The sequence below is a fragment of the Scomber japonicus genome, chromosome 2 (genome assembly GCF_027409825.1).
Source record: "Scomber japonicus isolate fScoJap1 chromosome 2, fScoJap1.pri, whole genome shotgun sequence".
Classification (NCBI taxonomy): Eukaryota; Metazoa; Chordata; class Actinopteri; order Scombriformes; family Scombridae; genus Scomber; species Scomber japonicus.
The window spans coordinates 16,016,403-16,034,371 of record NC_070579.1 but is presented as its reverse complement, the minus strand read 5'-3'; the positions used below and the strand labels follow the sequence as shown (position 1 = coordinate 16,034,371).

Here is a 17,969-nt window from a genome sequence, read left to right as displayed (position 1 = left end):
AATTTTAGCTCTGTTAGGTATACAATGGTTGAAAACAACAGAACCCTTTTATAGCTGTCAGTGGCATAACTTTTGGCCTATAGCTAACCTTCTGAGCTGCTATCGGCTGATCTAAAACTCAAACTGCAGACCAGCACAACAAATATTAATAACAAAGAAGATGTCTCCAAAAATCATTTCTGTAAAGAAATGGGCTGTTTCCCACAAATTTAATAAATGCACTATCTACAACTAATACATACACATTTCAAAATCACAGATTAACTCTTCTTCTCAGATTTAGAGGAATCACAGAATTGCAGTGGACTGTTTTATGGGTCATTCTGAGAGATATAAAGCTCATTAGCATGCTTGCAACTTTATTGCAAGCATGCAAAGATCCGTAGATGTGTACACATCCTACCTGAAAGCTTCATCAGCAACTCAGAGGCCACCTTAACGTTGATATCCTGGCTCAGCAAGCTGTTCTTAGCCGGGGGGCTTCCTTCCCTTGGTTTCAGCGGCCCTGGGCGCTCTGCAGCTGCTGTTGCCCCCGTTGACCCGTCCTGGCAGAATGTCACAGGGAAGCTAGGCTGGATCTGGCTCTGCGACCGGGAGGCTGGTCTGGGGCTCAATGCTTCCTCCACTTTGGGCTCTTCCTTCAAGTGGAATGGAGATTTCAACGTCTCCCTCTGGTTGGCCGCTGCAGCCAAAAAGACAGAAGAGATTGAAAGAATGAGAAGAAATTGAGACAAATCATTTGAGGCGGAAAACAAACAGCCCAAGTACTTGTGACCAAACCATTGACGTTTGAGTAGTTGGAAAGGTGAACGTTCAGTTAAGATGTGTATAATAATTAAATCCAACAATAAAAAGAACAAAACAGAAAAGTTCTGAAACGTGGATGCGCCGAAGGGTCACACATTTATCAAATATTGCTTTACAAAGAATTAAATCATAGTGTAATATCCAACAAAGACATTAATTCACATTTCTTTCAAGCAAACCTCAAAAGATACAATGTATAACACAAGAAAAGGAACTTCAACATGGCACCAAGTGGTCAATTGTGGATTTTTATCACTCCAACAGGCACCACAGTTGGGGAGCAGTGGGATAAAACAGAGGTTATAACCTCATGACTGTCCTCCTCTCTCAGTCTTCAGGGCATCCACAACAAATTCCCAAACTCCTCTCCTTCATCTTTTCTCTTTCACACTTCATTTTTGTAGACTTTACACTCAGCTACTTTCCACTTAAAGTCTGGCTCCCTCATCCTCTCCCTTGCCTCTGACATCGTCTGAGTCCATCTCAGGCGTGAGGACATGAAATAATTCCTGTACTTCTGTAGGCTGCGATAACAATCAGCAGAAGTCTTATCTGCCATCTCTGCAGAATGTAGCCTAGGTTAGGGAATGAACTGTCACATGGATCCCTCTGCTCTAAAGTCATCTTCAAGAGAAACTGGGCCACATCTAATCCGCCTTAGATGAATAATTAATAATTAGACATGGAGCAACTTCCGATAGCCGCCAAGAAAAGAACAGCGGGGCAAGCGGCTCTCTTTGTGTCCCTCGTCAGATTCCACTACATTCTGTACTAAAATGAAGGTTTACCTAGGCTACAGTGTACAACATTGTTGAAATTTAAAATGGCCATAATCAGCCAGACAAGCGTTTTTAAAATATACAGCATGTCTGTGCACAGTCACTTCATACCTTAGTGTTATTCAGTGCACTAGAGGACCTGTGAGGAATGTTTAAGTACATCATTCACTATTGTGACCTGATATACTGCAGGTGCACCATACCGTTTTAAAGAAACAATTAAGAGTATCAAGTTCTTCATGTAGTGGATGTTGTTGGCAGAACCAATCCAAATATTTGAAACATGACATCATAACATGAATGCGTTATGTTATATTGACAGAATATTAACATTTCTTTTCTTGTATGAGTCAATCATTTCATTTTTGGACTTTTGGACTAGATAGTTGATGATGATGATCACCTGCTAAAGAAGGAAGTGAAGAAGCTGTGGTTGAAGCTTGTAGGGAATGTGTGTACGATGGGGAAATGTAAGTTATTCTCTGTAATGTTGTTGTGTTTCTTTTTTTTTTCTGTGATGGATGAGTGCAACACTAGGTTACTGTGGCAATGTGATTTTCACACCAGTCAGGATGCAGAACCCCGCTGCTGTGGCAAAGGGCAGACCACCACATATGCTTCTTAGTAATCTCTGACACACTGAATGTGGAGAGCGTTGCTGTCCACATTTTTGTTGTCTTTGTTCATTTTGAAAATATCTCCATCTGAGAGATATTTTCCCCTCACAGCAAAATGTTTGTAATATGATGTCACTGTAATGTAGTGTCGGTAATGCATTCTGAAATGGGCAAATGAATTTGTGGAGGCTGCAACAGACACCGCAGTTAGGGAGCTCCTAAGAAGCTACAAAGTACTGGTGCACCTTTATCAAACTATTGCTTTTGATTCCGAAAATTTTACTTTTTAATTTCTAAAATGTATTCAAATCATTTTTTTTTTTTTAAACTTGAACAGAAGTGTGACATCAACAAACACATCCAAACATCTAACTACACAGATTTCAAACACCCCAACATGTGCAGTCAGTCACTCTCTCTCTCCAACACACACACACACACACACACAAACACAGGGCATGGATACAAGAGAGGCTATCACTCTTGGGCAGACTGCTGTCCAGTCTCCTCTGGCCCCAGCAGAGATCTGCTCCTCTTCTCACCCTACCGTCTCACCTAACATCTCTAACCGCCACAGGCCCGCCGCCCCCTGCCCACATCATCAATCTGTGCCGGCTCTGGCCCCTCTGATTAATGATGATCTATGCCGGAGGGATAGAGGGCTCAGGGACAGGGGATACGGGGCAGGGAAAGGGGACAGGTGCTGGTGTTTTGACCACCCATGTGGTACCATGATGCCACAGTGCCACACCATGGCAGGCCGGGGCTGTAGTTCAAGAGGGGGAGAAGGAGGAGGTTGAGCGTGTGGGGGGAGGAGGGGTGGACGATGACCTTCAAGTTCAGGGGCAGTGGTGCAGGGTCACACGCGGCACCAGCTGGAAATGTCACACCGTCAGATGTCAGCGGGCAGGCTAAGTATAACCTGGTCAGCACCTGGAAGGACGTCCTCTAATTAGAAGCGTGTTGGGCCATGTCGGATCAGACAGGGACAGCACACTTGGTCACTGCTTTACAAACACACATAAAAAAATACACTATCGCTTTACCTACGCAGACACTTCACTATATCTTGGGAGGAATCTTTACTTTGTGTTTGTCGCAACAATACGCATGCTGTGTCATGCTGCACGCCGACCGTATGCAAAAGCTGTGCTGCACATAAGCCGCAGACAAATACAGACTCAACACAAACTTCAGATTCTCCTCTGTGGCCTCATGAGAACAAAAACAACCCCAGGACGTGCACTCACACACAAAGTCACACCACTCCAGTGACCTTTTGGATTGTCGCTATAAATAGAGTGTATTTCCACTCAGAATCTATGTTACAGAACCCAATGAATTATTTAGTAGCCTAATCCAACGGGCAAGTTTTTTATTCCTTCGAGCTGATGGCTCAATAACAAAAAGCCGGAGCACAGTACCAACAGGAACAAATCATGCCAAGCTTACACTTCAGCCTTTTGTCTGTCAGAATTTCACAATCACAATACCATGATGAGCGTCCAGACTCTGGCACATCATCTTGTGAAGTGAGCACAGATCTGAGGAAGAGATGGGCATCTCTGGGTGACTGGGCATCTCTTCTGTGAGCTTCCTGCCTGTGTGAGCACGTACCCCGGCCGATGTCAGCTCCCTGTGCATGATACTGTAAGGCTGGTTCTAGCTCGGGGTTGACGATGCTATCAGTTTGTCTCCATGTTATCACACCCTTCTGACACCTGCCACCAACGCCACTTACATCGCCGTTCACTTCCCTGTTTCTGCCCCCCTCGCCACGCTTCTCTCTCGCGCCTCATCCGTCTCGCTGCCAGGCGCTTGTCCACTCCGCCTCACCTCTCGCTCCGTGGCCAGGGCTTCCGTCAAATAACTTCATTAGCTTTCCACCTCTGTCACGCCGGCCTGCTCCCCCTCTGACAATTGGCTGCTGTTTTCTCCCGGAGAAAAAAAAGAAGCACAGGGCTACATGGGGCAGGTTGAGAACCCAACAAAAGCTGACAGTGTGCTAGACACAGCACAGTGATACTGATGGCTGCAGTGGGGATGTATGGACCAGAGGTCACGCACAAAAGGCCTTCCTGTATCTGCCCATGCAGAGCTGGAAGGCAAGGGACATGCAGATTTAATCTCGATGTGCACAAAGAAAGTAAAGAGAAGACGACTCCAAATTCAAAATATTCTCTGACAACTTGGAATGACTGAAAGATGGTACAATAAAGCCCAAGAATGTCTACAATTAACATACAAATGATGACTTGATGGTGATTTTAAATGACACTAAAATAATGTCTGTGCGGATAGAAAAAAGTGCTCAGTGTTCGCTTCAATCCCTCCAGGTTTTTCATGTAAAACGTTAAAATTCTGCCTGTGGATCATCTCACAGTAGCAAAGCAGTGGATACAAGATACTCTCCCAGGAAAAAGATAAATAAGACAACTGCAGAAGCATCATGACAGATGCAACACCTCCCACAACCCCCTGCATGCCAATTATTCACACCCAGTCAGGGTCAAGCTCGTTGTGCCTGTGTCACCGCAGCGGGGGGAGGGTGGGGGTTGGTGTTTGGAGGGTGTGCAGTGCCCACTGTCATTATTAACTCAGGGTCCACTGGGCACAGGGTAGGGGCTGTGCATTTCAAAGTGCCTCGGTGGCTTTCATCTCTGAATCAAAATGTGGATCACACTGGATAGCTAACGGTTGTGTCAGCGTGCAAGGATAAAAATCAAAGGGTATCAGTATAACACTCAATGGAAAGCAGGGCAGCCCAAAAAATGATATGCTTATTATGTCAGAGGTCAGGAAGAGTTCACTGGCTTTTTATGCCTGGGGAACTCGATGCAACTCCCTCTTTGCCTAGTTCTCCCTCTCCCTCACTTGCTGTCACTTCATATGTCTTTTTTTTATCTTTCTCTCTCCAGCTTTTTATATGCCCCCTCATCCCCATCCCCGTCACCCCCCCTTCACAGGCCTTGTGGGATTGAGGCACTGAGACAGCAGTGTAAAAGCAGGAGGGATGAGCTGCTCGTGTACACACTCAATCTGGGTTGTCAGGGAGGTCAAAAGAAATAGAGTCTAGAGGTCCCAGAAGGAACTTCCTCACCTCTCCCTCACTGGCTGCTCCATGGCATGGGTATGTCTCACAAAGATCTGAGCCCAGTTCCTCTCAGTTTCATAGACCTCTATCTTTAACTCCACCCACAACAAAGGGAGAACTTTGTGATCAAAGCACCGGTATTCATTAAAACCAATCACCATGCATTCAAGTTCAACATCCTCTTGTCCTGTCTTTTTATATCCTCCCTAATTCTCCTTGAATGATGCCCCGACTAAGATGTCCGCCACTTGACACTGGACTGACATTGTGAGGAGCCATCTTGGCTCCTCTGGGAGTTGCCTGGGCTTGATTGTGTAGTCTGAGAGTGAAGTGCAACTGGCACCCAGGGGGCATCCATGTGGAGCCGGGGCATGCGAGATTGAGGGGGAGTTAACTAAGCCGGCCCGGTCCCTGTGCATCCTGGCGGGGTCACAGGATGGCGCTGAGGGTGCTAATCATTTCAAATTATGAATTCCTTTTTAATTATGAATTATGCATACATTTTTAATTAATCTAATGTTCCCAGGGTTTTTTCCTCCCATCCTCGCTCAAGATCTCAATCTAATTACACAGCATTAAGTGGAAGAGTGGCAGCCGTAGCCTCGACCCCAACGCTGAACCTCGGTCAACCTTTTTCCATCAATCTTGCCATTGTCGCCAAGCTCATCCTTTGATATTCTGCAACATGGTGAAATGCCTCTAAACACAGTCGGGACCTAGTATACCTTAGAGCAGCATGTTTGTCAAGTTTGTTTAAACAATGCTGTATCAATATGTTATAAAACTTCGTGTCACATTGCATCTTACCAATGGTAAAAAAATATTACATGATAAAGTTTAAGTCTGCTCCGTGAATGGAAAATATCACCATGATTATTACCACTATTTGTCATGTTAGGGTGCAGAAAACCAGGTACACAGCATTTTTAGTTTACATTACAACAAAAACCTGCCAGGAATAGGGCGACTGTTTTCATTTTTAGACAAAGCTTTCCAACAAAGTAAAGTAGCTCTCTGTAAACAGTCATGCAGGACCTCACTGAGTCTTCCGTTTATGTCTCTTACCATTTTTAGTTGATCTCATTAAGAGCTTTAGAATAGAATTTCTCACCATTGTCAGTCTTTATAATACCTACACACACACACACACACACACACACACACACACACACACACACACACACACACACACACACACACACAGAATTGTCAGCAGGAGGACGATGCCTAGAGGTTACAGATCTTCGACTCCCCTAACGACTTCAAGATGTGGGTCAGGAAAATTAATCCCTGAACAACTATTGTCGAGGTGCCCTTGAGTAAATCATTTAGTCCCCGACTGCTTCAGAGGAGCTAATCTGTGGCCAACAGCAGAGGACTGAGGGTGTGCTATTGGGCAATACTCAAGTGTGATTTTAAAACTCTGTATAAAAGCAGCAATAAAAAAAATGAGCATGCTTGATAAATATAAAAAATGTATAATGTGGGTTTTGTAATGAATATAAGTTAGAAAATTTAATTCAAAACACAACATTTATCCATCAGGTTAGATTTGAGCATGCTGTACATGCTCTGATTTAGGTCATGACTTAAGTGCTGTGCAGTGTTACTTAAGTTGATTTTCATGTGCGTGGTCTACTTGGACACTACTAATCATGAAGGTGCACACAAACTGCATGAAGTGCACTTTCCCTGATGAAAACCAAAAAACAAACAAAGAAAAATCATGTCTGGCCAAGCAATGTTCAGAGCCACAGAAACCTTAGTTTAAAAAACATCAGAAAATTCTCTGCCTACTTAGTCCTTCATCATTGTACGCAGATGTAGCATGACACAAGGAGGGTGCCAGTAAATCAGTGAGATATGCTGAGTGCAACAGATGACTTGTGTATCTACCATTTGTACACAGATTGGGCCTAGATCACCAAGATGTGCCATCTTTTAAAATACAGATTTGCAAAATCAGATCTCATAGGTGACATTTCCTGTGTTTCTCCCAATTCTGCATCAGCTGGGCAGTTTTTTTCCCCAGGGATACTCTGGGAATATTTCAATCCTTAGTTTCTGAGTTTCTTTTTTCAAAAGAAATGCACTGCTACCTAAATAATATATACACCATAAAAAAGTATGTGCATCAGCAAATACAAAGTGAGTAGGAGCCACTTGTGACCGTACACTGTGCTGATTGCATATACAACTTTTACACACACACTAAAAGGCAACATTCCTGTGTCAATGCTTATTAAACAGCTGATAAGGAAGCAGCTCATCTAATGATATAAAATTGCATGATTGCTACTTGCAGGCAAAATGAAAACAACTCAGTTCTATTTGGAAAATATACAGTATTTTGTCTTCCTCAAAAAAAAGGGCAAGTTTTGAATTCTTTGGATGTTGTCCTTACCAGTTTTAAGAAATATGGTGCTTTAAACACACAGAAGGTTGTGAAAAGGTTTAAATCCATGGCCCACATTTCTGCCATACTCATGGGAAAGACACAGAAACCAAGGTTGAGAATAAACATGTGTACCAGTGAGGACATGTTTGACATCCTTGATATGCACAATAGTAGTTAAAAGTCTGAAACGCAACAGCTAAAACATATGTCTGAATTGACCCACATTGTGTAAACTAGTCCTATTCAAACTCACTTTTTAAAAGGATTTAGAAAGTATCTTACTTTTGCCGCCCATGAAAAGTCTAAATATATTCATGCATTTACTATTGTCAAAAGCCAATATTGTCTATTCACTGAGTATTTGCACTACATTCCAGACATTTTAGGCTCTTATTGTTTTAAAATATATCAAAAACAGCTCACAGACACACACACTGCAGCCTTGACCTGAAACTATTAACATAAAACTGTTTACACTTCTGAAGAATGTTATTTCTGGTGATGGTGAAGAATCAAAACAAAACTTAAGGCAAAGGGGAGACAACATTGAGCTGGAGATTAGCACGGATATCTTCATGTTCAAACTTGGGAAGAATTGAAATACTTTTGATAAAATTCGAGCTGCAATGACTGCAATTACAAAGTCAAGTTGGGAAAACAATAGATAAAAGATGTTGTATTATCTGGAGTAAAGCTGGCAGTGTGTCTATGCAAGCAGTGGAGTTGGACAGTGTTAACTTTTAACTTCAGCACATACTATACTGTACATTGGTGAGTTTTCCTGATTTGTGGATAAAAATAGAAATAAAGAAAATTCATTTTACACTAGTGTTTCATCTTTAACTTCTAAGACTTAGAGCCTTCTGCACACTTCTAAAATAGCGAAAAAATAGATATATGGATTCATTAAATTGCATTGTTTGTGCTAACCTGATAGCTTCATAAGCAGGTCAGTGGCCGTTTTGGTAGTGATGTCAGGGCTAAAGAGGGAGGCTGTGGTTGGACCACTAGGACTGGACCGGACCCCGACTCCTACACCAACTCCAGGCAGGTCCAGAGAGTTGGCACTGCTGCTGGGACGTTCCCTGCAGATGCTGAAGGGGGAGAGCACAGACAGCTCTCTCTCGTATGGCTCCTCCTTGATGTGGACATGATTGGAGGAAACCTCGACTGGAGGCGACGTCTGCTGCTGGTTGTCTGAGTGCAGCGGGGACACCTCCGTCCCTCTCATGTCTGCAGAGCCGCTGTCACCCATCACGGAACCCTCGCCCTCCGTGTCGGTAGTGAGCTCCTCTTTCACCTTGACGTCTGTGCGGGGGAAGTGCTGGTGGCAGCGCATGTGAAGCTTCAGGCTGAAGTGACGGGAAGAAGTAAAAGGGCAAAGTTCGCACTGAAACGTCTCACCTCGGTCCTGGTGCTGATGTACCTGGAAGAGGAGGCCAGAATTAAGTGTCAAATCACTACTTCTCTCTGGCACTACAGGACACAAAGATAAAAAGAGATGATTCTTTGATTCATTTCAGTAATATTTATCAGTGAGATGCTACAACAAACAGGCAGTGGTGTTTAATTATTACATGGAGAGGATATATTACAAGTTTAACCGAAGCATGCATATCCTTTAATGTTGACAATTATATTCCAAGAGCCATAATAACCATTGATTAAGATGATGTGGGTGGGGGTTACAAAGGGAACAGGGTCACAAGATGAAGATTATTTATCATCTTACCTTCATGTGGGACTTAAGATTGTCTTTGCGAGCACAGCGGAAGGGACACAGGGGACACTGGTGGCTTTTCAAGCCTGTGTGGATGACCATGTGTCTCTTCCAGTAGCTCTTGCGTTTGATGACCAGTCCACACACAGGACACTGGAATGGTTTGCCACCATCCTCAGGAGAGCCTTGAGGGGACAGCAGGTCATTGTTAGCATTTCACAAACAACATTCAAGGAGTTTCAAAAGCGAGCCTTCAGTCTTTTATGTTCAGTGTTTTCACCTTTATTGCTGTAAAGAAATAAGAATGAAGTCTATCCAAATGCACACTAGAGTTTGCACAGATCTGCCAGAGACAACTTCTGCACACCTAATGGTGAAAAATATCAAGGGAAATACCAGCTGGAAGCAATGGAACAATGGAAGTAAAAACTCAAGCATGTTTTAGTATCTCGATTATTGTTGTTGGCTTCATATCCGGCATCCATTACTGTTTAATTGGTCTTATTAGAAAGAGGCATGATTGCATTACAAATTCTACAAGGGCCTGTCAGGATGGCTTCATAAGTATTCCAGTGCCGTTCCTTGAAAAACATCTGGTAATCAGTGTTTGGTGAAATTACTGTGCTCAGCCATTCATTGACCTGAGGTGTAAAACCTCGAGACTGCCTATTTGCAACAATAAACCGCCATCTGCGGCCCAACCTCTCCAAGCACAGCAGACATCACAATGCAAAAATGACTTCTGCTTACTCTAAGTTGAAGCAAGTGAGGCAGAAATAAAACAGGAGAGTGGAAATGTGTGTGAGTTTAGTACCTTCATCTTGGTACTTAACATGTCTGTTTCCTGTGTAATCACAATTATGTTCTAGAAAAGAGGACTAAGCTCAGTCCATATATATATATATATATATATATATATATATATATATATTCAGAGTGCAGAACATACCAAAGCAATACAGTTTTATAGAAGAACTGGCAAGGGATGACAATAAAACAAGACATGACAGTCAATAATCAAGGTCACATTTTTCAGTCTGGCGACCAAACAACTACCTGCATTTTTACAGCGCTGCTCGACCTTGACGGCTTGCAGGTTAGAGCAGACCCCCTTTTTAGCATGCAGATCACAGAATATTACATCGACTGCCTCATCTGTCTGAAGTCAATTTGATCCAGCCATTTTAGATTTGGCGGGGTTGCGACACCATCCCTCAAAAGTGCCCATCCATCTCTCTGAAAACATTCTGTTCTCCCTAAAGGCTACTTAGTTAGAGCCTGCACTTTGAAGCTTTCTCTCTCCCTGGCAAGAGTGAGATCTTTGTGTGCACCCTTGTTTTGGTTATATGTCTACTTCTGAGTACACACTTACAGAATATACTACATGGCCATTTGTGAGTAACTGAGAGAGTGAGTACAAGAGGGAGAGAGGAAGAGAGAGAGAGAGAGAGAGCGTGCACGCATCTGTATCCAGTCAGTGGAAAGTATGATGTGTTTGGCCTTAAGTCTGCTGTGCTGATCAGTGCAGAGGGCTCTGGTTAGTGGGGGTTGAAGCCAGGAGGAGGCTGCCGAGATGGATATGGACTCCAGGGCTCCCCACTGTGCCGAGCACACACTGACGGCCCCCTTTTGGCAGCACGCACATCCGAGCACAAACGAGCTGGTCTGGGAAGACAGTGAGGTCTCAGTCGGAACCCCCTGTTGAGCCCACAGACCATTTCCCAGACTAGAAGGCCAGCCAGGGCTGTTTTCTCTCGGCTATGCTCTCTGCTCGGCTGACAGTTAAACTGAGGCTACACTACTCGCTACTTCAGCGCTAGTGAGGTGAGAACAGAACCATACAAAACCAGAGAAAACATGTCATGGAAGTTCATAATTGTGTTTTATCTGATGACAAGTAAACCTGTCACTCTACCACTCTATCACAGCAAAGACATATTATCTATTTGGAATTGCATTTCCATTTCAATATTAGCTTTAATTTGTTCGGTTTTCATTCACATTTGATAACAAAAGTGGTGTTATTTCTTTGGTAAATGCTGAATGGAAAGAAGTCTAATGATGTGAAATATTTCTTTGAATACCTTGAACTTCAGGTTTTATTATTTTACAATGAAAAGGGCATGATAAAGGAGGATTAAAACATTTCCATAAATTAAGTGTAGTTGAGATGATCTTGAACCTTTATATTACCTCCCTCCCCTGTAAGAATAAAAGGTCATTTAATTCTTTGTAACAACCAAAGTAGCCTCATTCTGTGTAAAACCCAAAATAATTGAGTGTATTTTAATATTCTGCAACTTTCTCACTGAAGAAAAATATTTTTATCTGGCAATATGTCCAAAAATGCATGTTACCTATGCTGAGTGTTATTCCACTCTAGAGTTGATGCAACCATTATTTCCATTAATGCAGTATAACGACTTCTATATACTTAATTTTTCATTTAGATTACCTGATTGGCTGTTGGGTTTGCCTCTGTTTTTTGGAGTCGAGGGCAACAACAACTCTAGGCTCTGCGTGGGTGTAGATGGCGTGGGTGCCTTCTGGTTCTTGTCCAGCAGGGGTTTCACATCCTCTTGGAGGACCCCAGCGTTCACCAAAGGGGACCCCTCCTTCTTCTCTGCGAGCATGTTGCCCGCTGCTCTGGCTGCCACCTCTTTGAGCAAGGCAGCAGAGGAGGTCATTGACACGAGTGAGAGAAAGGAACTTGCTGAGGCTTGGTGGTCAGTAGCAGCACTGGCTGTTGACGAGGCTTGGCTCCGCTCACTGACTTTCTTGGAAAGTGCAGCTAGGGTGGAGCTGGCTGACTGTGGGCTAAACGGAGAGTTGAAGGCATCAAAGCGCACCACATCATCTCCTCGACCACCCCCTCCGAGGGTGGGCACTGCAGATGAGGCAGAGGTGGAGGAGGAGGAAGAAGTTGTTGAGGAGGAGGCCACGGCATTCTTGTCTTGAAGGACAGCATTCGCTGCTGCTTTTAACTTCTGGATTGCAGAGTCCGGAGACAGGCTTGAGCCGCAGGGTGTGGAGCAGCTGGCCGGCGGCCACTTATCTGCAACACCTGCCCATACAAAGCCACTTCCATTGCTTGGGGTGACAGAGTTAAAAGGGTCAAGGGGCTCTTGCTTAATGTTAGTGACTGAGGGGGCCAAGGAGGCTGGTGAGGCTGAGCCGCTGTTGTTGTTGTTATTGGCCAGTTTACGGGCAAGAGCACTTAACTGCTGGGCATGGTGGGAAGACGGGGAGAGGGTCAAAGGTGGGGCTAGACCTATTGGAGGGGACTCCCCCCCTGCACCTCCCCTCGATGACCGACCCAGGAGCTCCCCTGTGTCAAGTTTCAGCGACCCAGCCTCTAGGAGGCGCCGTAGGTTGCTGCTGAGGGGTTTTCCAAGGGCACGAGATGCTGCCTCGCCGTACAGTGATGATACCACAGAGGAGAGTGTGTCCTGGGCCGAGAATGCACCTCCATCCAGTCCAAGAAGTTCCAAAGAGGCACGACGGACGGGTGTGGGGCAACCCAGTGAGCTCTCACCTCCACAGGTATCTTGATCCCCAGACCCAGCGCTGACGCCAGGCCGCTCATCAGGAGAGGAACCCCTTGGCAAGAGGAGCTCATCCTGGGTGTCTCCATAGGATGATGACTCTGAGCGTGTGTCAGAAGCATTCCCAAACCAACCTTCCTCCTCCACAGGACCGCCGTCAGGCCCTCCTTCCTCGTTGCTGTCCAAATCTGGAAGAGGAGAGAGGACATACAATTTACTCCTGGGAAACGGAAACAAAAGCTGTGACAAAGATAGACGAGGCATTATTGTTCAGCTAAGCACTATGAGTATCCTGAGTAAGAACTGTGAAAGCCAGACACTTATTACTAAGAGTTAAGTAGAGGGCATAGTCATAGCCTCTGTCTGACTGAAGACAGCTTTTAACATTGGAAATTACTATTTTCCATTCTCTTTTATCATTTCCCGTCTGTGCTCATCTGATGCTGCAGAGCAATTAGTGATCTGCGCTATGTGAAAGCCTGACTAGGACAACAATTTTTTTTAACACAATTACTTGCCCAAACCCAAATCAAATGGCCATATTATGCTGCATAAATACACTTCAGTGGTCTGAAAGGACAGCATGTAAATGACTTCCAATACAAATTCACTTTTTCTTATATAATGGCAGCTTTCCACAAGGCGCATCCCAGAAGATGTTTGAGTAATTTAGATTTTTCTCTCCTTTTTTAACCATATTTTTCCCACCCTTGGTCTGGAAGAGTCTAGTAAAGGGGTTACCATGACAACGGGTCCTTCTGGGAGGCTAGACAGCAAAGATTAGGGTAATGGAGGTTACAGAACTAGATTAATATTCATGAGCCTGCAGATACCACCGGGGAGCCAATAAGGATAGGGTTAAGGTCACCAAGGGTCATTAATATACACTTCATGTATCAATATTCATAAGCAAAACATTACAGCTTGCCAGACAAGGACGAACAAAGAAAAGTGAATATTCCTGATACATATTAACAAACCTCCATAAGAATATGTCAAAAGCACCGAGCCTGGCCAAAACAAAATGTCAAAACTGACTTTTTTTCCTCTTTTCTTTGGGTTACTGTACACAACCTCATGAAACATCTGATAAAAAGAAGCTGGTCGAGATTTTTCCGAGAAAAACTAGGTGCTTGTACAGTTGCAAAAACATTAGGGAATGAAAGAATTACTTTAATTGTCTCGCAAACCAACATACATATATCCACACACAGAAAATCTGTCTTCACCCTTGCAACCCTGACAGAGGCCTGGTGGGTCTGCTCTCTGTTTACAGGCAGAGGCAAAACGGTTGCCAGGCAACCCAGACCAGCAACCTGTTAGGATCATTAGAGTTGGCTGACATCTGGCCAGCGTGACTCACTGTGGTCCACAAAGGTGACCACAATCACAACCCGCTATGACCGCTACTCTCCTGCTGCAACAGATATCAAACAGGGTTTACACACTTCGAAACATCTTCTCATCTCTACCTCGCACAAACACTGACAGAAAATGTCAGATGGCAAAAACAAAAGAAACGGATTAAGTTATAATACTGGCCTTAGGGCATTCCCAAAACTGTCTAAAACCCCTTGTCTAATTGAACTCGCCTGGATAAACAATGCAAGATATAACAGACGGATGAGCAAACACATCATCCATGAATCTCCTCATTGCTTAAGACTGTGAAAGAAAACGCCATAATGTGCCAATTGTGAACCCAATTTCCGATGCTCCTTGATTTTGCCACCTGAGTAGGGTTAACAGGAATGAAAGAAAGGGAGAGGGAGAAAAAGCCAGTGAGTCATGCAGGGCAGGGCTTGACCCATTTCCATGTGACATGTGAAAAGCAGCAAGAGCCACTAATGGCTGTAATGTGGTTAGAGGGAAATCACTAGATTGCTGACCCAAGGTCTCAGCTTTGAGGATGAACTCTCTTGCTTCCTAGGTTCACTTTTAAACCTCAGGGTTAGGTGCAGCTGAACACAACACTACACCACTAGGCTTTTGCCACAATGCAACAGTGCACTGATGCACTCCACTACCATGGCTTTGTGTGTCACAGGCGAGCCACCCTGTGGGCGGAATGACATTTCCCAAGGTCATGGTCTCTAGCCCAAGCTCTAAGGGGGCTTCATGTGAGCTCTTTGCTCGCGACTGCTGCTGTGTGCCCACAACACACATGGGGACAAACATATGCACGTGCATACACGTTTGAACTACAAATACACAGCCGAGAGTGTGATTTAATACACAAGTCCTTCCCCACACTGCATTTTCCTGACACACATTCAACTGCTTAGCCTCCAGTACGGTGGCTGGCTCGGCGACATTAACTGCAAACCCCCTCCAGTGATGGAGGCATGGAGATACAGGCCGAGGCGGCAAGCGTCTGCCACTGAAAGGGAACCATTTAGCGGTGTAATGGCGGGGATGACTTGCATGTTGAGACAAACAGCTGCGGGGTGCTCAGCAGTCTGGATCTGTTATCACACACACACTGGTGATTCAGTGGTGCAGCGGCCAGGGATTTTCTCTCTGGGCCACATGGATGTATAGCGCCACCACTTTATAGACAAGGGGGGAGCCATAACAAGTCAAAGTAGAGGCTGACGCTTCATAAAGCCAAAAACCAAAAAGCTTCCAGGCAGGCCTTGAGCTTGACCGGAGAGAGACACAAAAAAGCTAAAAATATTTTGATGTAACTTGCAGTGTTTGGAAACCTGCATGTTGTGTTAAACTGTCACAAAAAAAAGAGCCAGGGAGTCCATCGCCTGTAGCTGCCACTAAAAACAGTTTGACATTACAGGTAGTGTACTTGTTCATTGTTTTACCACGCAGTGCTGTCAACAATCTCCATTTGTGAACTTGGCAGGATTATTTTGGCCATGGCTTTCTAGGTCAGAGAGGGGGGCATGTATGTGTGTGTGTGTGTGTGTGTGTATGCACATACATACGAGTTCAACACAGGAGTCAGCCAGATTTAGGCTAACCTTGTCACTTGTTAGAAAAGGGAGAGAAGAGCAGGGGACTGGAGTAAAGGTAGGTCAGGAGGTCACCCACCACATGACTTCTGTGAGGCTGCTGCTGACTAACATATTCCTTCTCTTTTTCTCTCTCTCTCACACATACACACTCACACACACACACACACACACACACACACAAAAAGCTATTCTGTGACTTAGCCAGGCATGAAAATTGGCCTCACTGACCCCAGGCCCGAACAGTGGAGGGAGAGGAGACGGGAAGGCGAAGGAAGGAAGGGACAGATATAAGGATGGTGGAGGGAGGGGTTGATTTGGCTGGGCAGGAAAGAAGAGGAGGCCATTAGCCGATTAAGGCTGGACGGGGGTGCATCAATACTGTGGCGATGTCAAAAGGAGAGCCATGCCCATGAGCTAATATAGCAATGAGAGAGAGAGGCAGAGAGAGAGGAAGCAAGCAATAGAGAGAGAGGTGGTGCGGGTCAGGGAATCACTAAAAATCGCAAAGAGTGCTGACCGCTAAGCCATAAACAGTGAGACAGAATAAAGGACTGCTACAACATACCAAGACTAAAGCCATCACATTCACATTGCCAAAATAATTAGCCTCACATTTTCCTTGTGTGACTGCGAGGGAGATAGTGATGTGTGTGCGCACGTGTTTCTTTCGGGGTGAGTTAAGGAGCTAAGACCGGGGGAGGGGGGCATAGGAAGGAAGGCAGGGAGTATGAATGTGGTGAAGAAGAAGCCATAGCGTTAAGTGTCCGGCTGGGCTCTGGCGGGGGTTGCCACGGCCGCCGGCTATGCTAATGAGCACGCCCAGCGGTCAGGGCTGCCTTATTAGCGCTCACTGGACAATATGGTGGGAGAGACGCTCTACTGGCGGGCTCACGTCTCCGCAAATGACTAACAGTCCTCCCGAGGAGGAAGGTAATTCCATTAATTGGGACACACTGGATCAGGATCGCTTCCCTTCCCTTTTCCATAATCTCTCACTTGCTTGATCTCTTTCACACCCACATGCTCCTTTTTTCCTTCTTGTAAATATCTGCCTTCATCCCTCTTCCTCTTTCTCCTGTCTCCAGTGACTGGGAATACAAATATTAAAAATAAATGAAATACAGATGCTCTAAATCCAGCTGGATGGGTGGGAGCTAGGAGACATATATTTATCCCCCCTTTACATAAACTTATGTACCATCAATCTGTTTAATGCTGTTGTTCTTTTGCAGCTTCAACCTGGTAACTGCACCAAAGTTTATCCATCATGCTATTTCTGTTAGAAGTTGATGAAACATGACAACCACTGAGGGAAAATGTCACAGTCTTTCTTGAACTTGGTATTGGTGTAATTCCTTGTGCCTTGAGTTAGTTAGTAACACAACTCTTATTTAGCCAATTAAATGAAGTGTCCTTCAGATAAATTGTTCTCTTATTTGCAGTGTTTATGTATGCAGTATGTAGTCAAGTAGTCAAGGCCTTCACCTTCAGTAACCTGAAAAATTATACCTATTTATCTTCAATGCTTTAGATTTAGACTGCTAAACATCATTCTGGCAATTAATTATGCTGACACAATGTCTTAATGCACTTAAAAAGATTCATATTCATATTCATGTTGGACATTTTAACATTTATGAAAAGTCTGAATCAACTACTCCCTTTCAACTCCAACTATCTATTATCCTGTCCAACTGGTAGTCTGTAACAAAGACATGAAGGGCCTATCTTTTAGTTGTAATCTGAGGTGAGAGGATACTCTCAGTAAGGATCAGGGTTCAGGCAGCAGGGCTATATATAATGGCGGTTGAGTCGTATTGAAATGTAGTGCAAATTACCATCTGTGTATTTTCGGCCTTGGCCTCCGTGGTTTGTGGGTACTTTAGGCGGCATGCCAGAGGTGAAACAGGAAGGAGAAGTGTTCTTGGAAGAGAATGAGACGACTGAGAGCCCCAGACCTCTGAAATTCCTCATTGCAGATGAAGTGCACTTTACCCCCTGGTTTATTTTTCCCTTCCATTTTTAGCATCTCATGTTAAA

The 17,969-nt window shown here is 44.4% G+C and overlaps 1 protein-coding gene across 3 annotated transcripts in view; it reads right to left on the bottom strand.

Moving 5' to 3' along the window:
• Window positions 1-17,969, bottom strand: part of znf827 (zinc finger protein 827) — a 63,832-nt gene that overhangs the window by 30,383 nt on the left and 15,480 nt on the right. For 2 of the 3 annotated variants that reach the window (XM_053332435.1, XM_053332436.1), the window contains exons 2-5: window positions 11,871-13,148; window positions 9,428-9,600; window positions 8,626-9,121; window positions 404-682 (exon numbers count right to left, since the gene is read on the bottom strand). In XM_053332435.1, coding sequence (XP_053188410.1) covers window positions 404-682; window positions 8,626-9,121; window positions 9,428-9,600; window positions 11,871-13,148 — 2,226 coding nt within the window. Of the gene's footprint in view, window positions 1-403; window positions 683-8,625; window positions 9,122-9,427; window positions 9,601-11,870; window positions 13,149-17,767; window positions 17,823-17,969 lie in introns of those variants that run through there. The other variant, XM_053332439.1, reaches the window with a different exon arrangement.